The sequence below is a fragment of the Eucalyptus grandis genome, chromosome 5 (genome assembly GCF_016545825.1).
Source record: "Eucalyptus grandis isolate ANBG69807.140 chromosome 5, ASM1654582v1, whole genome shotgun sequence".
Lineage (NCBI taxonomy): Eukaryota > Viridiplantae > Streptophyta > Magnoliopsida > Myrtales > Myrtaceae > Eucalyptus > Eucalyptus grandis.
The window spans coordinates 19,628,438-19,652,538 of record NC_052616.1 but is presented as its reverse complement, the minus strand read 5'-3'; the positions used below and the strand labels follow the sequence as shown (position 1 = coordinate 19,652,538).

Sequence of the window (24,101 nt, the reverse complement as noted above, 5' to 3'; positions counted from 1 at the left end):
GAAATTCAGAAGGAAGCAATTAAGAGCAATTATATTCCAATTTTTGTCTGCATTATATCTGCATCTGAAAAAATTACAGGAAGAGCAAACATAGGACATGATTTGTGTCTAATTGAGTTTCGGTAAATTCCGAATGACTTGTTTACTAAGTCTGAGCTGCTGAAGCATACATGATTTAGGTCTAATTGAGTTTCAGTAAATTCCGACATTAATTTTACAAATTCTGATCTGCGAAAGAGTCATCAATTGTCGATCAGCTTCTTCACAACTCCTTCGAAGATCCCATCTGAGCCAAAGTTGCAGTTGGACAGTCTGGGATCGACTCGACTGGGCAGCTGAAAACACAGAGAGAAGTGTCCGGATGGACAGAGGTTTCCTGTTCTGCTCTCAACCACCTGCCCACTCGTGGCAGTCTCTCCTTCAATTAAGACCTCGCCGCTCATGTCAACTTCCCAACCAAATGCTGCAGAATCCGAAAGGAAGTTTCAGAGATATTCTTTATTAGAATGAAAATCCGCAAAATGGAGAACGCTCAAAAGTTAATAATTAGCTTTTTTGACCTATAATACTGAGGTTTTTCTCAGACCATCAGAAACTTACTTTGATCTCTTCTGACCCCTGGAAGTGACACCTGGAACAGGTAACAGTCTTCAGACTCCGCAAGGTTCACACGCCAGGTGGTGGATCCTCTAAGCCTCACGAAAATTCGATTGGCCCGATAACATTCAACAACAATACAAGCAGATGCGAGAAAGGGAGAAAGCAACAAGATTTCTCCTCATCCTCAACGAAACTTACATGTCTTTCCAATCTCATATACTCACCATGGAGCCTCTACCAAGTCTCGGCCGGATTTATCAACTCGCCATACAGGAGGAGAGCCAACAGAGATCGGCGGACCATGGCAAAGGAGGAGATGGAAGTGCACTGGCCGCAGACCCATTTTCGTGCGACACGAGAGGTTCTGGAGGAGAGAGGCGGAACTAGGTTCGTTCGTTGAGGCGAAAACCCTGAGGCCCTTATAAAGAGAGGCGCGGACGGTGGAGATCAATTCCACTACCAATCCGGCGGTTTGCGCTCAATCCGGGGCGACGAGGATCGGACAGTCGCGTGGGATCATCTCCGCTTCATCCGATGGCTCACGCCCCGCTCCATCGACGGCTCCCGTAGCACTTACCTAATCGGATCGGACGGCTACCGATCTACTGGCATGAATGGGCTGGATGGCATGCGCGCCCACTTCTTGGAGGATCCGACGGTCCATATGGGCCTATTTCGGCCCAAACATTTAGGCCCAATCTAAATTCAAAAAATAATGGGCCGAAAGGAAGAGGTAAGATGTACTGTGATTATTGTAAGCGCCCGCACCATACAATTGAGAATTGCTGGAAATTACATGGAAAGCCAGGAGAAAAAGAAAAGGGGAAATTTTCCTCAGTTTTTCAGGTAACAGGCCAGCACATGGGAAAATCAATTACCCATGAACAATATCACGAGCTGATGGAAACTTTGAAGAAATTGGATCCCTCGGATAGTGGAGGCAGTTTCACAGGTACATCTTATTGTTTGATGAATTCGATTTCAAAGAATGCATGGATTATCGATTCAGGTGCTAGTGATCACATAGTCTGTGATAGAAATTTACTTTCAGATATTACAAAATTATCTTTTCCTATATCAGTACAACTTCCAAATGGTCATACCACCAAAGTCACAATGACCCGGGACCGTAAAAGCTTAGCTCTCTTGTTACTATTAAAAACGTGCTTTACGTACCCGATTTCCATTTCAATCGATCTCGTTGCTCGAGCTCGTGAAGAAAATTCATGCAATATTCTTTTCCATTCTGATAAATGTTTCTTTCAGGCCCGTTCGACTGGCACACCGATGGGCTTGGGTAGAGTCAGCCATGGCTTATATTTTTGGTTGGATTTTCCACATTTTTTTGAGTCATCTCCTGTTCAATTCAATAAATATCTATGTAATAATACTGCCAATGGCATTAATTTCCTTAATCATAAACGTTTGGGTCATAGTGCATTATTTCCATATCCCAAATGTCCTATCTGTCCCATGGCAAAGCAAACACGTGCTTCTTTTCAGAATAGCAATTCTCGAGCAGCGGATATTTTCTCTCTTATTCACGCTGATGTTTGGGGGCCTTATCATACTTCAAATCATGATGGCTCTAGGTTCTTCCTCACCATTGTGGATGACTATTCTCGTGCTACATGGATTTTCCTTATGCAATCAAAAAACCAAGTCTTTTCTCATTTAAAGACATTCCTTTCCTAATCCAAAACTCAATTCCAAAAACCAATCCGTAGGATACGTACTGATAATGGAAAAGAATTTTTTAATACTAAATGTAATTCCTTATTCACTATGCATGGGATATTGCATGAGAGCTCTTGTGTTTACACACCCCAACAGAATGGAGTTGTTGAGAGAAAACATCGCCATCTTTTAGAAGTGGCACGTGCAATTAAATTTCAAGGATCTATTCCTGAAAAATTTTGGGGAGATTGCGTAATTACTGCAGCATACCTGATCAATCGTATGCCATCACGCATCTTAAAGGGAAAGACACCCTTTGAATTATTATATGGGAGAAAGCCGGATTTATCTCATCTCAGAGTTTTTGGATGTCTGTGCTATGTCACTACAGTGGGGCATAGAGATAAAATGGCGCCACGAGCTACTCAATGCATTTTCATGGGTTATCCTACTTTGCAAAAGGGATATAGGCTTTATGCACCATCAACAGGAAATTTCTTTATCGGCGGGATGTTGTTTTTCATGAAGATGTTTTTCCCTTTTCATTAACATCTTTACCAGAAGAAGACAACACAAATCGCCAATTCCTATCGAGGAAGATTCCTCCGGGGCGGAAAATTTATTATCCCTCCTGCTCCAAGAGAAGTTGATGTCTTGCCTACAACACCTCTTGTAAGTCCTGCTGACAATTTCATTGAGCAGCCATATATAGAAGAATCATTACATGAAGAACCAGCATAGTTAGAGGATACTTAAACAACCACTACCGAGGCAGTATCCACCACACCGCAGGAGCCACAGAGGCGTTCATCGAATCACTCGTCCACCAACTTGGACAAAGGATTATATGCGGTTCTTCACATTTATCAAAGTACTCGATACCCCATCTCTTCTTATGTCTCCTTTGATAGATTGTCGGCAGACCATCTATGTTGCATAAGTCGTATTTCCGAAAGTCAAGAACCTTCTAGTTATAATGAAGCCAAAGATGATCCTCGTTGGCAAAAGGCCATGGAATCTGAATTACATGCATTGATTGACAATCACACTTGGGATGTTGTCTCTATTCCTGCTCATCGCAAACCTATTGGATGCAAATGGGTATATAAAATAAAATATAGAGCAGATGGTTCGTCAGGAAAGATACAAAGCACGATTAGTGGCAAAAGGCTTCACCCAACGAGAAGGTTTTGATTATCATGAAACCTTTTCGCCCGTAGCAAAGGATGTGACGGTTCGTACTTTTGTCTATTGCTGCTCTTCGTGATTGGCCATTACACCAAATGGATGTCCATAATGCTTTCTTACATGGTGATCTCGGATGAAGAAAATATATGGAGCTTCCACCGGATTACGGAGACGGGGGAGTCGAAGGTATGTCGTCTCCGTAAATCTCTTTATGGTTTGAAACAAGCCTCCCGATGGTGGTATGCTAAATTCACAAGTGCACTCTTGGCTGCTGGGTTCAAGCAATCCAAGTATGACTATGCCTTATTCACCGGACAAAGGTATGTCATCCATTTACTTGATGATCTATGTTGATGATATCCCGATTATGGGGAATGATTATTCTGTTAGAAAACTTAAAGAGTATCTGCATTCGACCTTTCATATCAAAGACTTAGGGTCGCCTAAGTATTTTCTTGGGATTGAAATAGCTCGCTCAGATCAAGGCATCTCATTAAGTCAACGGAAATTTGTGATGGAGATTATCGAACGTATGGTTTATCGGGTTGTAGACCATCGATCATTCCTATTGAGCAAAATGCTAAACCGACCTCATCGACTATGACACCGGCATATCCTCTTCTTCTGATGATCCTCTGTTGCAAGATCCCTCAGGATATCAGAGACTAGTAGGGAAATTGATATATCTCACAATGACTAGGCCGGATATTTGTTATGCAGTACAGACTCTTAGTCAGTTTATGCACAGTCCGAAACAATCTCACATGAATGCAGCCCTGAATATTGTGAGATACTTGAAGACTTGTCCAGGTTTGGGAATACTTCTTTCCCGAAAGTGTAACATGGAAATGACAGCTTATTGCGATGCAGATTATGCCACATGCCCAATGAGTAGAAGGTCTATTACTGGGTTTTACGCATCAAGTTTGGAGAATCATTACTCTCGTGGAAGACAAAGAAACAAGTCTTCCACGTATCTTTATCATCGGCTGAAGCTGAATATCGGTCTATGGCCAAGATTTGTATGTGAAATAGTCTGGTTAAGGGGTCTACTTTTGGATCTCGGAGCTCTGTTAAAAAGGACCAACTTTACTCTTTTGTGATAATGATTCAGCACTCAAGCTTGCAAAGCAAATCCCGTACTACATGAGAGGACAAAACATATAGAAGTTGATTGTCATTTTACTCGGGAAAAGATTCAAGAAGGAATTGTCGAGACAAGAGGAATAAGGACTTCGGAACAGCCTTTGTGCTTCCGCATTCCCAGCCACTCCGACTCCGGCATTACAGGCGGCTGCAGCACCATGATATTGCACCTCCGTCGTACTGAGTGGAGAAAACACCACCTTAGGATCAAGTTGAGCCTTGAAGTAGGTGTCGCGTACTCTAGAGGACCTTGCCGACGTGGAGGAGGGTGAGCCTTCGTGTGGAACCATTCGAAGAGGCTTTACATCTAGAGCCACATTACTCTTGCATCTTCTTCGGTGAGAACCACCAGAAGGCATGAAAAAATGAGACTGTTCCTCTGAATGCGCGTCCCTCGCTACCACTTCATAAAACGATTTGTCGGTGACATAAGCAGGTATTATGGCCACGTCTTTATCAAGAATGAACTCCTGCAGCCCAGTCAAACTCTTGAACCTTGCAACTACCTCTTCCCTGAGGAAAGAGGTGCTCGGGTTATCGATGAAGACGACATTGTCTATCGCCATAAACCGCCCCTCGACAAAAGACCAAAGGTGCAGGTCAATTGGAAATAGGTCGATGAACCGAGGGTAATTGCTAGTAGGACCAAGCACTTTGGCTGGAAGTGTGTCATGGAGGAACTTGAGCAAAAATGACAGGGCCAGCACGACCGATTTATCAGCCTTCCTAAGTATGTGATAATACGTATGTATCATTTGCACCACCATCATCTGGGACCCAGCCAGCTGATCATGAGTATACCGTGGCAATCTCTCACGTACCCTCTGCATCGCCGACTTGTAGGGTGACCTTTCACCTTTGAGTTGGGGCCCAAAGTATGTTCCAAAAATGACGGTCAGGAGGAAGCGCTGGTCATCAGTCATCATGCCTTCACATGCAGGAGCAGCAGTGGATGGCGCAGCAGCATTCACCGGTTGAGCCATTTTCAATCAGACTGCAGTACAATATGGCGTCAGTCAAGGAGCAGGACATCAGCAAGAACACCTATAATCTCTCGGACTCAACAATCACAGCAAAAGTTTGTTTGACAAATGAAAGAAATGAAATTGTTGAGCACTACATGTTCAAAGAACTTCCGCTGTACGAGTTATTAAGAAGGATTGACAAATTGTTTCACATCATGTGAATACATATTCGTTTTTTCATCATTCTTCACACATAACTTCATGAGCCCATCACAATTAACCAAGAAGAACAATAGGGGTGGCAAACCTGTAAGTATGAAGAACTTGGTTTGATGCTTTGGACCAGAGTACTCTTTAGAGCATAGACACTAGATAGTGAGTGAAAGAGTTGGGTGTGGCCAAAGTACTGGCAGAAGGCGAGATTTTATACTGCTGGCTTGCCTCTATGAGGGGTAGTCTTGCTATTCAACAGCTTTCTGGATTCACTTTTTGTTTAAGATTTTATTTTCCTTCTTCGTTCGGACAAAATTGCTATTAATCCAAGAAAAGAAAGTTATCCATGCGGACCAATGCTAATGAGCAGACAATTTAATCTAACTTACCTATTAACACGTTGGTTCTTATCTCCAATTGCTGACTAAAACACGGAAGCCACCTGTTTGTTATTAGTATTACATATTAGGTCCAAATGAGGTTAGATTTGGTCAATCATATCAACAAAATCTACAAAATCCAGAAAGTCCTTAATTTCATAAACCAAAATAAATAGGTTTCATACTAATATATCCATTTAATGATAAGCCCATTCTATTGAGTAGAATCGGATATTTGTTTCTATTCTAGGTAAATCAATTTAAATGAATTGCTTACATTCGATTCTTCCAAACATGCTTTGTTTTATTACGTTAACGGGATTGACTCGATCATTGTCCAGGGAAAGACCAAAAAGAGCATGCAAACGGTATAAGGTAAGGTCAGGGTGTAAATTTGTTGTGTCAATTAACCATAAAAGGTAATGGCTAATGTAAGTAAATAACTATACAAGGTATAGCAAAAATAAAACCAAGCATAAAAGAGGCATTCGAGAACGATAGAATTCTGACAAATGAAAATGACAAATATGACACTAAAGTTTTTTTTTTTTTGGGTCGAAATGACATTCAAGTTTAATAACATGTTTTTCCAGGAAAAGGAGAAAATTTGGTTACTTGTGTTGCCCATTTATAGGATAACAGTCATGTGAATTATAGGAATGACAAGAGTAGCATATCCTTTCATTTAAAAAACAAAATGTGAAAAAGGAGAGGATGATCCAAATCTGATCTGGACTTAGACATTGCTGCTCTCTGTATTGCTAAGATGTAAAAACTGTGAATGGTTGACATACACTTTTTGTCACGCCCCGAACCTCGAGCGTGTACACATCCCCCGGTGATCGATCAAATTACGACGTTCTTACGACGCGTCGCTGACTCATTCATTTTATTGCACAAGCGGAAACAAAATAAATAATCTCCAGATAATAAACAAACATGTGATAGAAAAGCAGGATAGTCAATTCACAAAAACCACACTTTATAAACACATCGAGTTTATATACATAACTAGTCTATAAACAAGAACCTAACTCCAAAAAGAAGAGCTACTAAGCCATCTAGGTACTAGACTCCTCATCCATAGGCTTTGGATCCACCACGACACCATCAGGGGTGTCGAGATCCATGGGATGCGTTGCTTCCCACTCCCTAGTCCCGATGGGAGGCCCGTCGAAACCCAGAAAGGGACCCTCCTGACTCTCTTGAGGAAAGCTGATATACCACGTTATGAATCTATGAGGGACCAACTGAGGTAGACCCTCATTGACCCAAACCGTGGTCTCAACCAACTCCTGGCTCAGGGTGGTCCCAGGGATAGGGAAGTAGGTAAACTCAAACTCCATCGTCTGCAGGACCTTGTATCGCACGTGTCACGCCCCGGTCCTCGAGCGTGCGCACATCCCTCGGTGGTCGACTAAAATGCGATGTTCTTAGGACGTGTCGTCGACCCAATCGATTCATGCACAAGCGGAAGCGAACTATAACTCCAGACAACAAACAACATAGGATAGAAAAGTAGGACAATCATATCACAAAAGTCACACTTTATAAACAAGCTGAGTTATATACAAAAGTTGAAACCAAAAAGAGAGCTACTGAGCTCACTAAACTGCAAGCTCTACAGCCGAGGGCTCAGGGTCCACCACAACACCACTAGGGGCATCGAGATCCTCTACATACTCGCCATTGACGACAGATCCGTCAAAGCCATCCAAGGGGCCCTCCTGAACTCCGTTGGGCTCGTGGCAAAACCACGCCTTAAATTTATGAGGAACTAACTGAGGTAGACTCTCATTGACCTAAATAATAGTAACCACGAGTTCACGGGTCCAGTTGGGATTCCCGTGGATAGGGAGTATGGTGCACTTGATCTCGGCCTCTCACGGCCACCAAAAACGAACGAGTCGCGCCTCCATCTACAGACCTGAAAAGATTAAGCCCACGACAGGGTAAAATAATGTCTCAGCAAGTTTACTCCCTAAACCTTGATTAGGAAGAAAATACGCCTAGAGGAAGTCTAACTACACATCAAAGAAGACTCACCTCACCTCAGTTCCCTCCTGCATGTCAGTACAGCTCATATAACAGATGCATATAATAAATGCACACATCAATTGGAATGTCTCACTTATATCTCAATCAATCACAGGGTCTTGACTATAAGGCCAAATCATTATAACACGTCCCATTCCACACCACACAATTTTATCCCATAATCAGGTGTGTCAATTTCAATCATTCATGTGTCCCAATTGATTACGACCCAACGATCACATCCGACTCAACAGTTAATGATCTTCCAACATAGCCGGTCGTTGTCTTGCACCATCGAGCACGGCAACGTCTACTTTTAGACAGCATTCCACATAGGAGCATCAGTCTAACCTCCATTGCGACCGGCATCCGTTGACTTGGGGCATTCATGAAGAAGCATCGTTCGGCTTAAAAGCTCGTGACGGGTTTCGATAATGATTCTATGCATATCCAATCTCGGCCAAGGACATTGTGCTTTACACTCAAATGTCTCAATTAAAATAATGTGCTTGGCCCATTTTTTTCATATCGAAAACATCGATAAAATAATCATATGTGGGTACACGGTCAAATCGAACCTTAAAAATTGATATCATTCATTTTAAAAATCACACTATTTGATATAGTACTTAAAAACATTTTAGTGTCAAAACTTGACACCCAGTATTTTCTAATTTAATACCAAAGTTTCACAATTTTGAAATAATTAATCAAAAATCACAATCACTACTCGATTGCACAAATTATCATTCAATTGTATATACTAATTACACCGCAACAATTGGTACGAAATTCCGGCGACCGGTTATCCTAGTATAATTTCCAAAAAAATATTAAATAATTAAAAAAATTACAAAATTATTTAAATAAATGCAAATTAATTCAATAAATGCCTAATTAAGCCTAATACACTAATTTAATCCCCTAATTAGACCTAAAAAAATAATGCACTATACTAATTAAATACTACAATCTAATTAACCCTTAACTAATCTAATCTAACCACCTAATAAGCCTAATTAATCAACTAAACTACTAATTACTCTAAACTAACCACCTAATCCAAGCTTAGCCTAAGCTAATTACCCACTAAGCATAATTAACCCCATAAGTAAGGTTTTGCAAGTAAACTCACCGGATTAGAGAGTTGGTGAGTTCACGGCGACGGCAACGCCAAGGCAAGCGAGACTCGGGTTAACGGCGACGCCAAGGGAGGTCCAGAAAGGACCAAAAACGGGCCACGAAGTCTCAGCTGTGGGCTGAGACTTCAGTTCTGGTCTTGGGCTGAAGGATCTAGACCGAGGACGGAATAGTGGCTGAAATGGGCTGTGTTGGCGTGGGAGGTGGCACGACGGCTTAAACAGGCAATGAAGAGACTTGGCGGTGATGAACAATGGCTGGATGACGGACGCATGTGCACGGGGCAGCGAGCAGTAGGCGGTGCAGGGCTAGAGTTGCGTGGACTGGCGCTCGCGGGTGTGCAACTTCGGTAGCAGCTAGGGTGGGCAAACGGTGACACCAGCGGCTTAACTGGTCAACGGCTGTAGGTGCTTTCTTTTGTTTTCTAGCTCCAAAACAGCCACAATGGAGGAGGAATTGTTGAGGAAGAAGAAGAAAGTGTTCTTTTGGCTTTGGGGGGGAACAATTGACCACAAAGTCAACATAAAATATCTAAAACACTCAACACTCGGCCCCCACTTGTTGCGGCCTCATCCACAGCCATTTTCCTTCTACAAGTTTCCCCAACAAGCCACCCAAAGGGTCCAAATGTCGCTGACCACCATGGCATACGAATTTCAACATTTCCCCTCATATTTCAACTCAAATTCAATCCAATTGGACTCAATTCCAAAGCCAAAATGTCATGGTAGATGCCCGCCTCAAATTCCTAATTTTCCTTGCCAATTGATCCATCTTGAATGCAAAAAATCCACACAAAAATGGGCCTATTAATTTCCCGGTGCAAAATCGCCCAAACTTGAATTTTTGCCATAAATTTCGGACTTGCCGAAAATTCTTCAGAGGATGATTTGATGTTCCTAGAATAAATTGTGACATGACAGAACTTTTAGTTTCTAAAAATCGGGTTCAATTTCGTAGTTAATTTCAATTGAACACGATTTTAGCGTGACTTAACCTACCGAGTAGCTTTTAGGAATTTTTAACGCATTTGACCCATGGTCGATTATTTTCGAGCCACATTGTGCATCTTCGGCTCATAAGTGACTCTTGGTTGTCGTGAAAATCTTGGGGTTTCAAATACAAGGCACATGGTATATAAACGATAGAAAAATCAGTTTAGTGCTATTCGACGAGAATTTTGCAATTAGGTAGAATCACCCACACTTTTATCACATACCTTTTTCAAACCGACCTATCTCCGGTCTTTAATCGATTTTGGCAATACTGTATTGACCCTTGCAAATTAGTATGGTTGAGTAGTCGATTTCTAGTCAAATTTTCAAATCAGTTGCGTTTATATTCCTTAACGGCTTTACCAGATAGATTAGTTATCTCATGAGTGATTAGCTCAGAGAAAAAGACTATAGATGCGTCGATGAAAAGCCCAATTCATTTAGCTGAAAGCAGGGTTGAAAATCAGGATATCACAGCATGTAATGTGTCTCCATTTAAGGACCTGAAAAATTAAACTCACGACGGGGTGATACAATGTCTCAACGAGTTCACGCCTTAAACCTCGATTAGGAAGATAATACACCTTGAGGCAACTTATACACATCATAGAGGACTTACCTCACCTCAGCTCCTCCTTGCACGTCAGCACAGTTCATATAACATATGCATACATCCAATGTATTCGATAATTGAAATGACTCACTTTAATAAATCAATCAATCACAGGGGTCCCAATTATAAGTCCAAATTGTTGTTACAAGTCCCATTCCATGCCACACAATTTTATCTCATAATCAAGCGCGGTCATCTCAATCATTCAGGCATTCCAATTAGTTATGGCCCCATAGGCATGGCCGACTCAACAGTCAGCAGTCTTCTGGCGTAATTAGACATTGTCTCATCTCATCGAGCATAGCAATGTCTACCTCTAGATGACATACCCGAAGGAGAATCGATCCAGCCTTTACTGCGAACTGTCATCCATTGATGTGGGGCATTCTTGAAGAAGAATCTGTCACCCGATGCCCAAGGACATCATGCCTCGCACTCAAATGCTTCAATTTAAATAATGTACTTAGCATATTTACTTCATATTAAAAACACTTGGTAAAATAGGTGTGCGTGAACACATGGTCAAATCGAACTATAAAGCGTGATATCCCATCACTTTAAAATTCTATGACTTTATATAATACTAAAAACATTTTCGGCGTCAGAAACCGACACCTAGTATTTTTCTAATTAAATACCAAAATTCCAATATTTTTTTGAAATAATAATTTAAAATCAACACTTAGCATCAAATTGCACAAATTAATGCTCAAATGCACAAACTAATTGCACCACGGCAATTAGCACAAAATTCTTATGATCGACTATCTCGGTATAATTTTTTAAAATAATTAAATAATTAAATAAATTACAAAATAATTAAATAAATCACTAATTAAGCTATATACACTAACCTAACCACCTAATTGGACTTAATTAAATAATCTACTAAGCTAAGTAAATCACATAATCTAATTAACCTCTAATTAAACTAATCTAACCACATAATTGGACTTAATTAAAAATCTGCTTACTAAACAAACTAATAAATACACTAACCTCATTTAGACTAATCTAAATCCCCCATAAGTATAATTAACCCTATAATTAAGGTTTAGAAAGTAAACTCACCGGTTTAATGAGTCGATGAGTTCACTGCGATGGCGACGCTGAGGCGAGTGAGACTCGAGCGTACGGCGACACCCAACGAGGCTCGAAAGGACTCGAAAAAGGCTTACATAGCCCACAACTCGAGCTGGAACTTCGATCTAGTGGCTGGCTGGCTGGAAGGGTCGGTCAAGGGACTTGGCTGGAGGAACTGAATGGCCGGGCGGTGACTACCGGTGGCTGGAAGGGTAGACGATTGTGACAGAGGCTCGGGGACCAGCGTCGACGAGCTGGTGAGCTTGGGACGGTAGCTCGAGTAGTCCAGGTCGGGAGCGGGGAGCTCAGACGTAGGCGGTGCAGCAGCTAGCTTGGCGAACGACCAGGACGACGTGTGGCGATCAACGAGCGTGCGGGCTACTTGGGCAGACTAGCGTGAGGCCTTGTAGGTTTGGCAAGGGGTTGAACTAGCTGCTGCTCTAGAAATGGAGGTCTAAGGAGAAGAGAATGAAGAAGAAACTAAGGAAGAAGAGGAAGAAGAAGCTGCTGTTGGAAGTGGGAGAACAAGGAGCCCTCAAAGTCAATGATAAATATCAAGAACACTTGAGTGCAGCCCCACCAGCCTTTAGCCTCATCCAACAGCCCTTTCCCCCCTCCAAATCTTCTCTAACAAGCCACTTTTGATGCCCGAAATGTTGCATCTCCCATGGCCTACGAATTTCATGCTTTCCAACTTCAATTTCCTCACAACCCTCTCCAATTCAATCCAATTTGGTCCCCAAAAATACAACCTAAGGTGCTCACACCAAATCCACAATTTTCCTCGTCAATTGATCCAACTTGAAGGCCAAAAATTCACACAAAAACGGCCCTCCGAATTTTTCGGTTTAAAATCGCCCAATTTTGATTTTTCGCCGAAAATCCGGGCTTGGCGAAAATTCTTCAAAGGATGAGTCAATGTTCCTAAAATTAAATCGTGACACACCACGACTTTCAATTTCTGAAACCGAGTTCAAGTTTGTAGTTAATTTCAATCGGACGCTATTTTAGCATAACTTAACCTATTGAGTAGCTTTTAGGAATTTTTAATGCATTTGACCAGTGGTCGATTATTTTCGATCTACATTGTATATCTTCGACTCATAGGCAACTCTCAATTGTCGTAAAAATATCAAGGTTTCAATTATGGGCACATGGTACAAAATCGTCAGAAAAATGGGTTTAGTGCCGTTCAACACGAATTTTGCAATTAGGTTGAATCACCAACAATTTAATTACATGTCTCTATCGAATCGACCTATCTCCAATCACTAATTGATTTTAATGGTGCCATATTGACCCTTGCAAATTAACACAGTCAAGTAGTCAATTTCTGATCGAATTATCAAATCAGTCGTGTTTATATCCCTTAACAGCTTCACTTGATAGATTAGTTATCTCGTGAGTGATCAGCTCAGAGAAAAAGACTATAAGCGCATTGATGAAAAGCTCAGTTCATCTTATCAGGACAAGGTTGAAAATCAGGATGTCACACTTTCTATTACAAGGATGAAAAATTCAGCCTCTTCCTTTTATTGCTCTCCCACTTATGATTGCTTGTTCACTTACCTCAGATCCATACTCATGGTAGTCTCTTGTCACAAATCATGTTTTATGATATCGGGAGTAAGGAATACCATAGTTTGAGATCAGCTCCATATGGGCGTTTTTGGCTTTTCATGGATAAAAAAACTGTACAAGTTACATGTGGGTAAATTGGTAATATGGTTGGTGAATGTTAAATGTTGCAATAGACAAAGAAAAAGTCATGATAACCTATTTAGCTGGTCATGTTTTTGTAACTAACCAACAAGTTTTGACAACTACAAATATTTTCTGATACTTCAAAAATTACCAACTATCTTAATAATCTATCAATGTATATTTTTATGACTTACCAACACCATCGACATTAGAAATGAATATCAATATTTGTCATGTTAAGACAAACTAATTTAATCACTTATAAACTTTTTATCTCGCTAGATTTTGAAGATTATGTACATTTCTTTATACTTCCAACATTACCATATACTTTATGTACTAGCATTTATTTTTCTAACATACCAATATCATTGAAGTTATTAACTTTTTTTCAAAATAACCAACTTTGACTAGATTTATGCAATAGCAATCGTCGCATAAAAATACCAACGAATGTTAGTTACTTGCCAATTTTTCATCTTACTTGCTTATGCAAAGTAATTATGATTTTGTTATAATGCACAATAGTAATTTTCGGACTACCTAACAATGAACTAGTAAAATAATTCACTACCATAGCCCCCACTTAATTTGAGTTCCCCATAATAGGAATTAAAGCCATAGCCATTAATTTCTAAGCCAAAAGCACCGAAATGCCTTTGCCAAGGGATCAAATCCCTACTAGTAAAAGAAGTGACGACATTTCTTCATACTTCCAAGGTTATCAACTACTTTAATAACGAACCAACATTTATTTTCATGGCTTATCAACATCTTTGAACTTACTCACTTTCATTAGAAATTACCAACTTTAGTCTAATTGATGTACCATGATTCGTCGTATTAAGATGCCAACTAATTTTAGTCACTTACCAACTTTTTATCTCACTTGCTTTAAAAATTTACCGACATTTCTTTATGCTTCAAAGATAACTAACCACCTTAATTATCTACAAATATTTATTCATGTGCCTTACCAGCGCCAAGTGCTTGCTTTTATAAGAAATTACCAATCTTAATTTAAAAAGTACCACATTCAACAACAACTAATTTAGTCACTCGATAATTTTTTAACCTATATATCTTTGTGCTTCAAAGACTACCAATTAGTTTAAAAATCTACCTACATTTATTTCTATGGCTTATTAATGCCGTGAAAGTTACTAACTTTACCCAAAATTACCAACCTTAATGTGACTTTCGTACCGACATTCCTCACATTAATATACCACCTAACTATAACCACTTATCAACTTTCAGTCTTGTCAGGTTTGGAAAAGTAACAACAAAACCACTGACTCCTTCAATAATTTCCTGACATTTATCTTTGTGGTTTACTTAAATTAAAATAAATAAATTGTTATTTTTATTATTTTGAATTTCTTATATTTAAATTCAAAAAATTATTATATTGAAATATAATTTTAATTTTATTAATATAAAAAGATTGTTATTTGAGAAAAATAGCTTTCTTTTTATGGATGTTAAAAAACATATTCACCTTAAACATGCCTCTCCCATGAGATAATTTTATCCGATCTATATTCCGCTTATATCCGACTTTCTCCTATCTTAAATAAGCATCAAACGCAAAATATAATAAATTTTATCTCGACTATCAAATACAAGTGGAAGAGCTTAAAGTGGGTTATATGAGTTGGTGTTTATTTTTATAGTTAGGGTTAAGCATGGATGTATTTTAGTAATATGGGTTAAGTCGGGTATGGGTTAGCTCAGAATCAGATTGAGTTTGGGTCGATAAAAATTTATTGCATGAAAATGAGTCAATATGGGTCAAACTATTTTCAACGAGACTTAACCCACCCATCTCACAGCCCAAGTGAACAATGGTACATAGCTTGACACTAGAAAGATACCCATATCATTATGTATCAATAATATTGGATTGTTCTGTTTGCCTTGAGCATATACTAAGATAAAAGTTGAATCAGTTCTTTCAACACTTTAATCAAAGTTGAATTTAGAGTCAAATGTAGTTCATTACAAAAAATTCAGTAAAAATAATTATTTCTAATTGTATTCCATTCTTTGTTTGTATTATATTTGCAGTGGAAATGGTACAGAGGACCAAACATAGGACATGATCTGTGTCTAATCAAGTTACGGTAACTTCCTACATTCTTTCAAAACAAAGCCCAAGCTGCCTGCAAGTCATCAATTTTCGATCTGCTTCTTCACAATTCCTTCGAAGATCCCATTTGAGCGAAAGTTGCAGTTGTCACGTCTGGGATAGACACAACTGGGCAGCTGAAAACGGAGAGAGAGGTGTCCAGGTGGACAAGGGTTTCCTGTTCTGCTTTCAACCGTGTTCCCACCTGTAGCAATCTCTCCTTCGATCAAGACCTCGCCATCCATGTTGAATTCACAGCTAAAGGCTGTAGCTTCCACAAGGAAGGTTCCGAAAAATTCGTTAATCAGAATCAACCAAACGGAGAATACTCAAAATTCAGTAATTAGCTTCTTGACCTACAAATATTGAGGTTTTTTAGGCCATCGGAGACTTACTTTGATCTATTCTGACCCCTGGAGGTGAAACGTTGTCAGACTCTGCAAGGGTCACACGCCCTATGATGGATCCTGCAAGCTCCACTTCCGCATTCCAAACCACTCCAACTCCAGCACTACAGGTGGCAGCGGCACCTGTCGTATTGAGCGGAGAAAAAGCCATGCTGATGTTGCATTTTCTTCCATGAGAACCACGACAGGGCACGGAGAAATAAGGTTGTCCCTCAGAATGCCCCTCTCGTGCTATCACTTCATAAAACACCTCATCGGTGACATAAATAGGTAGCTTGGTAGCATCCTTCTCCAGAATGAAATCCTGCGGCCCAGTCAAAGTCTTAAACCTCGCAACAACCTCTTCCCTGAGGTAAGAGGGGCTGGGTTTATCGATGAAGACGATGTTATCTATTGCCATAAATCACTCTTCGACATGAGAACAACTGTGCAAGTTGGTTGGAATGAAGTTGATCAACCGCAGGCTGTTGCAACCAGGACCAAGCATTCTGGCTGGAAGCATGTCGCAGAAGAACTTGAGCACTAAAGGCAGGGCCACCATGACAGATTGACTGGCCTTCCTGAGTATACAATAGTAAGCGTGGATCATTTGTACCACCATCATCGCAGAGCCAGCCAGCTGATTGGGAATATACTGTGGCAATCTCTCGTGTATTCTCTGCATCGCCGACTTGTGGGCTGGCCTTTCCCCTTTGAGATGAGGCCCAAAGTATGTTGCAATAATGACCGTCAGCAGGAAGCGCTGGTCATCAGTCATCGTGCCTTTGCCTGCAGGAGCACCAGTTGAGCCATTTTCAATCAGACTCTGCAGGACAATACGGCGTCAGTCGAGGAGCAGGACATCAGCAAGAACATGTATAATCTTTCTTGGAATCAACAATCATAGTAAAAGTTTGCTGGACAAATGAAAGAAATGAAATTGTTGCATGTTCAAAGCACTTTCGTTGTACGAGTATATCGTGAAAGATTGACTAATTGTTTCACATCATGTGAATAGATATTTGTTTTTTCATCATTCCTCATACACAACTTCATGAGCACATCAAAATTAACCAAGAAGAACAAGAGGGCAAGGTAGCAGACCTGTATGTATGAAGAACTTGGTCTGATGCTTTGGGCCAGAGTAATCTTTAGAGCATTGACACTAGATAGTGAGTGAGAGAGTTGGGTGTGGCCAAAGTACTGGCAGAAGGCGAGATTTTATAGTGCCGGCTTGCCTCTATGAGGGGTAGTATTGCTATTCAACAGCTTTCTGGATTCACTTTGTGGTTAAGATTTTATTTTCCTTCTTTGTTCGGACAAAATTGCTATTAATCCGAGAAAAGAAAGTTATCCATGCGGACCAATGCTAATGAGTAGGCAATTTAATTTAATTTCATATTAATACGTTGGTTCTTATCTCCAATTGCTAACTAAAATATGGAAGCCACCTGTTTGTTATATATTACGTCCAAATGGGGTTAGATCCGGTCAAACATATCAACAAATCTACAAAATCCTGATGGTTCTTAATGTAACAAAAAAATAAATAGGTTTCATACTATTATATCCATTTAATGACAAGCCCAATATAGTGAGCAGAATCGGATATTTCTTTCTATTTTGGGCAAATCAGTTTAAATGAATTGCTTAAATTCAATTTTCTCCAAACATGCTACGTTTTATTACGTTAACGGGTTGACTCAACCATTATCCAGGGAGAGACTAAAAAGTGCATGCAAACTGTATAAGGTGAGTTTAGTGTATTGTGCCAATTAACTATAAAAGGTATCGCAAAAATAAAACTAAGCATAAAAGGTGCATTCCAGAATAATAGAATTCTAACCAAAAAATAAATAAAATTGAAAAATATGACACTCAAGTTCAAGTACATGCTTTTCCAGGAAAAGGAGAAACATTTATTTACTTGTGTCGCCCATTTATGGAATAAAAGTCCTATGAATAAAAGGAATGACAAGATTAGCAAATCCTTTCATTCAAAATACAAAAGGTGAAAAAAGAGAGGAAGATTCGAATCTAGTCTGGATTGAGACATTGCTGTTCTCCATATTGCTAAGATGTAAAATTGTCAATGCTTGATATAAGCTTTCCTTTACAAGAATGATGAATTGAGTCTCTTCCTTTTTTACTATTCCAATTATGATTGCTTGTTCACTTGCCACAGATCCTTACGCATGGAGTCTCTTATCACAATTCAATTTTTATGATATCAAGGAGTGACGAATTTCATAGTTACAAGTGGGTAAATTGATGATATTGTTGGTGAATGTTAAATGTCGCTAGAGAAAAAAAAAATCTTGATAACTTACTTAACTGGTCATGTGTTTGTAACTTACCAACAAGGTTTGACAAGTATGAATATTTGATCATACTTCAAATATTACCAACTCTTTTAGTAATCTATCGATATTTATTTTTATAACTAACTCCGTGGAAGTTAGAAAAATTTATTTGAAATTGCCACTTTAATTTAGCTTGTGTACCGATATTCGTCATATTAACAAAATAATTTTATTCACTTACCAACTTGAAAATTATGTTCATTTCTTTATACTTCCAAGATTACCACATACTTTACGTTATTTATTTTTCATAACGTACCAATATTTTGAAGTTATTAACTTTTATTCAATATAACCAACTTTGATTTGATTGATGCACCATCGCATTAAAATACCAACTAATCTAAGTCACTTGCCAACTTTTCATCTTACTTGCTTAAAGTACTTATGTTTATTCATAACCTAAGGGCACGATAGTAATTAGTGGGCTACTTGGAATCGAACTAGTACAATAATTTACTGCCAAAAAGCCCTCACTTAATTTGAGTTCCTCATATTAGGAATCAAATCCACAACCATCAATTTCTAAGCTAATGAAAGCATGGGAATGTCTTTACAAATCCCTAGCAGTAAAAGAAGTTGATGTAGCTAGATTTAACACCTAGAGATGGGTGAATAGGTGTTTAAAGAAATTTTACCAAACTATTGTGGAATAAAATTAAATTTCCAGTTAAGTCTGAAAGAGGATCAAAAACAGTTTTGAGAGACACCATATTTCTAAATAGCAAGTAAGCAACATACTTGAAATAAACAGAGTTAAGAGAAGAAAAATTGCAAATGAATTTTATAGTGATTTTGCTCAAATCAACCCTATATCCACTCTCCTGCACTAACTGCCTACTGGTTGGATTTCACTATAGGATCAACAAAAAATTATAACTTATGAATATAAACACTCGGTGTGTCATGTCCCGACCCTCCAAACACGTGTCCATCTCTACTTGGTTGATTAATAGCGATGTCCCAAGATGCATTGCCGACCCATTCATTTTAATATACGCATGCAGAAGCAGATATAAATCTCTAGACAATAAAATATTGGGATAGGAAAGTAGGGCCAACTCTTTCAAACTAAAACAAACATTTTATAACAAACAGGTTTATTCACAATATCAGGTCGCTTTCAAAATATCGGCTTAATAAAAAAAGGACGGTCCTATGACTAACGAGTCAAATAGGTTTGCCGATTCTGTTTTCTTCAATTCCCCAAACTTCGGAGCTTCTAATCCTCCACCAATATCATCTAAGGACCTGAAAATGGTTATACAATAACTAGTAAGACAACGTCTCAGCGAGTTCTACCCCTTAAGACCCGATTAGAAATAAAATATGCCCTAGGGGCTGTCTAGGCACAACCACGGGTCAGAGGGCTTATATTGACCTCAGTTCCTTTTTGCAAGTCAGTTTAAATTATAAATACTAACAATCACACGATCCAATCAAACAGATCGAACTATCGATTAATCGACTCAGTCGATTACATGTCATTACGACCACTCCTTGGTCATCACAAGTATTTCATCTCAAATCTTACTCTCGGCCCAACGAGCAAAATCTATTCAATCATCAGCTATAATTCACGGTCCAAAGGACACAACCTATCTTTAGGTGGTAATCATGGCCCAATGGGCGCAACCTTTAGTAGGTGGCAGATCACGGTCATATTAGGCACGACCTCTATCAGGTAATGAATCACGGCCCAGTGGGCACGACCTCTATCAGGTGATGAATCGCGGCCCGATTGGGCACGACTTCTATCAGGTAGCAAATCACCGCCCTATTAGGCATGACGGGTGGCGAATCTATAGGCATGACTAGGTGGCAAATCAAGGTGGCTCTGATTGGGCAGGTGGCGAATCACGACCTAATAGGCATGACCTTTAATAGGTGGCAAATCAAGGCCTGATTGGGCACGATCGATTCCGAATTCGGTGGCGAATCATGGCCCAATTGGCACAACCATACTTTGGAGGCTTTCTAAGTCTACTCACAACCCTTCATGGTTATTTCTGTGGCATCCCAAAATTCAAACCAAGCCATAAGGTGTGTTAAAGTCTTTAATTAGGTGATAGAATTTCCATGGCTTATGTTTTAGCCATTAGTCTTTTAATTAGATGATTTGTCCTTATGGTTGTGAAAATTCAAATTCGATAGATTAATAATTTATGCTTGGCCATGTGCCTTATGAATTAAATCTTAATGAACAAAATGTCCCGAGACTTTGGCCAAGATGAAAATTGAAATTTAAAAATATTTATAGAAGAAATTCAAAAAAAAAAAAGAAGAGGAAAAAGGTTAATTTTCAAATGGGCCTTAAGCCCATTTGGCCTAAGCCTTTAATGGGCCAAGATGAGCGGCCCAAGAGGAGTAGTCGCCGGCCCAAGAAGGGGAGGCCCAAGCTCAAAAGCCCAATCCCATCTTGCATGTGTGATGACAAGTGGCAAGGGAGAAGGCCATGCATTGGCCATGGTTAAGGCAAAACAATCATGATCAATCATGAGCTTTAGGGGAAATAAAAGGGAAGGAGAGAGGAGAGAGAATGGCCGGTTAGCCATTCACCCAAGGGAGAGAGAGACACCGTGCGAGAGAGAGAGGTGTGCGAGAGAGAGGGAGAGGCCGAGAGAGGAAGGAGGCGGAGCCGAGGAGGAGCCGCCGTTCGTCCGCCGTGTTCGCCGCCCTATGCCGTCGACCATCCATCCTAGAGGCAAGTGGAAGTCCTCTAGCTTCTCTTGCATGCTTGTGTGTTGGTTGCATGTCGAATTTTTGGGTGTTAGATGTGAAAAACCGAAGCATGGATGAGTTGTGTGTGGATGGTGTGGCTGTTTGTGTTCGGACCGTGTGAGTCAGTGACTTGTTTGAGCTTGCATGTGTGTTTAGAGTCCGATTTTGGCTTTGATTTCTTCATGAGAGTTGTAGCTAACATCTTGAAATACAACATACTGAAATTTCGTGAAAAATGATGGATATTTGAGGGGTTAAAGTCTTGTTCTACGGAGACCTCAGATCTGGAGAGTTTTCACTGACCTCTTGCTAGATTTGTGGTTGCATGTTGATTTGTGATGAGAATATCACTTCTATTACTTCATGAAAGTTGTAGGAGATATCTTAAAATACAACATACTCAAATTTGAAGTGAAATGAACAAGTATAGCCTAGTAAATCGACTAGATCTTGAAGAAGATGATTCTGGTGATGTATTTTGAGATACCCGAGACTTCAAGGACCTAAATGATGACTCTACTCTGGTTATTTGACTTGGATCTCTTCATGAAACTTGTATAGGATACCTTGATGTATAACATATCTAAATTTAAGAGGAAACTAAAGAGAATAGCTAGGTGAAATCTCAATATTTCGGAGATGTGTTTACTGGACGATGCGGTAATGGATCCAGAAGCTTTGTGAGGTTGTATAAAATAATCTAAAAAGCATCTGGCTTGGAGTTCTCCATGAACTTTGTACGAAAATGTCTTGGCTATCACTCTGAAAAATTTCATAATTTTTGGAGGCCATATGGATATTTTAATCGAATTTACTCAGAAACTGTGCATTCTGGTAATTATCCGAATATTATGTGCTATTTTGTGGAAATTGTGAAATTGTGTGAAATTCAAGTTGGCCATGAATTTTGCATGAAATTGTCATCCTATTGGTTTGTTTGATGATTGCTTGAATTTTATGATTTTGGGTAATTATAGATATTGAATTTAATATTTATTTATGAAAATAAATAAATATGATAATAAAAATAAAAATAATAATAAATAATAATAATAAAATAAAATGGATTATTTTATTGGCCATAAATTCCATTGAATTTATTAATAAATAATTATGCATTGTTGCATGTATGATAAGACATTGGTGTATGTATGACCATGAATTGTGATGCATGTGTGAATCATATCCCATGATTAATGAGATCAAAATGATGATAAATGTGGATAATGATAAGTGAGTAAGTGGTTGTGGTGGAGGATGAGGCCGGAATGTACAGAGATGCATTGCCGGATTCCCTAGGAGATTCAGGATGCCCGGAATGTGGGGGGCCGGAAGCCTTGTCGGAGGTCTTTGCCCGAAAGGAATGCCTCGCGATGCCAGGATTGGGGTGCGGGATGCCCGGCCGGGGAGTGTAAATGCCGGAAGCCCCGTCGGAGGTTTTCGCCGAAGGGAATACCTCGTGATGCTAGTTGAGATGCGAGATGCTCGGAATGTGGGGGGCCGGAAGCCTGGTGGCCATGGGATGGCTGGAATGCTGGGAACCCTGTCGGTAGGGGTGAGCGGTTCCCGATTCCTTACAGGTTCCGCTTGGAACCTGGAACCTACCCTCGGGTACAGGTTCCTCATTTTTTGGAACCTGGAATCTACCCGTCAGAACCAAGAACCTGGAACCTACCCTGTCACAGGTTCCGGGGTCGGTTCCAGGTTCCAACAGGTTCTTCTTTTTTTCTTTTTCATTTTCAGTTTTAAAAAAAAATGGAAATGAATGCAGCAATAATAAACAAACTTGTCATTCATCAAAGATAGGATGGTAAAAGGAGGAAAATAACAGATGATGAAAGTGCTTTGATGGAATCAAGTTCATCAGATTTGATTGAACAACGCATAAACAAATTTCATGAATTTAGATGCCCATAACCTCAAGCTATAGACTAATTGACCAAGCAACGGAAGCAGTATTAGTAGAATGGACAAGAGAGCTTCAACAGCTTGATTTCTATTCAATGAAAAAATGTCACTACCCAACAAAGTACATACAGATGCACCTCTTGCTGAGAATCATCAGTTCCCCATATCTATTGCACAAACTGACTTCCCTACTTTTCAAAAAGGAAGAACAAAGCAACAATCATTCGGGGAAGCCGATTGGGCGTATGAACCCTCATCAAGCACCCTTTACGTTGATATTATAGTGGAGATTGGGTAAACTTGAATGTTAGCTCTACAATTGGAAGAAATGGTGTACAGCGGAATGAATTCAAAATAAAAAAGTTAATTACCTCTGGCATATCATTAGGACAACCAAACTTATGACATCCATCCACATACCCTGCAAAGAGGCTGGTATCATTCGTCTCTCAGCTTTGAAGTCAGAAACTGGATACTCAAGAAACTGTCAACACTCTTTTCCTGGATTTGATGAACCGGCATGTATGGATATGCCCTCTCCCGGCTTTAGCTCTACTTGACATACAGCACACATGAACAGCCTAAACATGTTGCATAGGGGGTATTTTGTATCTAGCCTACATTTTACAAGCATTTCTCAGTCAAAGATTGATACGTCATGCAATCACAGTTAGGCATACAAGAGTGGTCCACCAAATTACTGTAAAAAAAGATCCATTGTTGTGACTGAAAGTGGAGGTTAAGATGTAGACCTTTCTGAGAGCATTGCGGATCCGTCCTCATATAACTCCTCCACTACATCTGGCTCAATATATTCTTGATCAATCTGAGAAGATTATTTAGATGGACTT

At 39.7% G+C, this 24,101-nt stretch overlaps 2 protein-coding genes across 2 annotated transcripts; both read right to left on the bottom strand.

Annotated features, from left to right (window-relative positions):
* Positions 1 to 242: 242 nt before the first annotated feature.
* LOC120293700 (increased DNA methylation 3-like) lies at positions 243 to 5,594 on the bottom strand. Its single transcript, XM_039313418.1, has 2 exons — positions 4,700 to 5,594; positions 243 to 463 (listed from the first exon to the last, which is right to left on the bottom strand). The coding sequence occupies exons 1-2, from the start codon at positions 5,592 to 5,594 to the stop codon at positions 243 to 245; spliced, it is 1,116 nt and encodes a 371-aa protein (XP_039169352.1).
* Positions 5,595 to 15,916: 10,322 nt separating this feature from the next.
* Positions 15,917 to 16,679, bottom strand: LOC120293699 (increased DNA methylation 2-like). Its single transcript, XM_039313417.1, has 2 exons — positions 16,268 to 16,679; positions 15,917 to 16,143 (listed from the first exon to the last, which is right to left on the bottom strand). Exons 1-2 carry the CDS (start codon positions 16,677 to 16,679, stop codon positions 15,917 to 15,919), a joined length of 639 nt encoding a protein of 212 aa, XP_039169351.1.
* Between the last annotated feature and the right edge of the window lie 7,422 nt (positions 16,680 to 24,101).

What these genes read in the sequence shown, in the direction of transcription:
- LOC120293699 (XM_039313417.1), bottom strand. Translation starts at nt 16,679, where the DNA reads ATGGCAATAGATAACATCGTCTTCATCGATAAACCCAGCCCCTCTTAC. An exon ending in AGGGGTCAGAATAGATCAAA is followed by an intron (nt 16,144 to 16,267) that starts GTAAGTCTCCGA and finishes TCCTTGTGGAAG; the next exon opens with CTACAGCCTTTAGCTGTGAA.
- LOC120293700 (XM_039313418.1), bottom strand. Translation starts at nt 5,594, where the DNA reads ATGGCTCAACCGGTGAATGCTGCTGCGCCATCCACTGCTGCTCCTGCA. An exon ending in AGCACAAAGGCTGTTCCGAA is followed by an intron (nt 464 to 4,699) that starts GTCCTTATTCCT and finishes CGGATTCTGCAG; the next exon opens with CATTTGGTTGGGAAGTTGAC.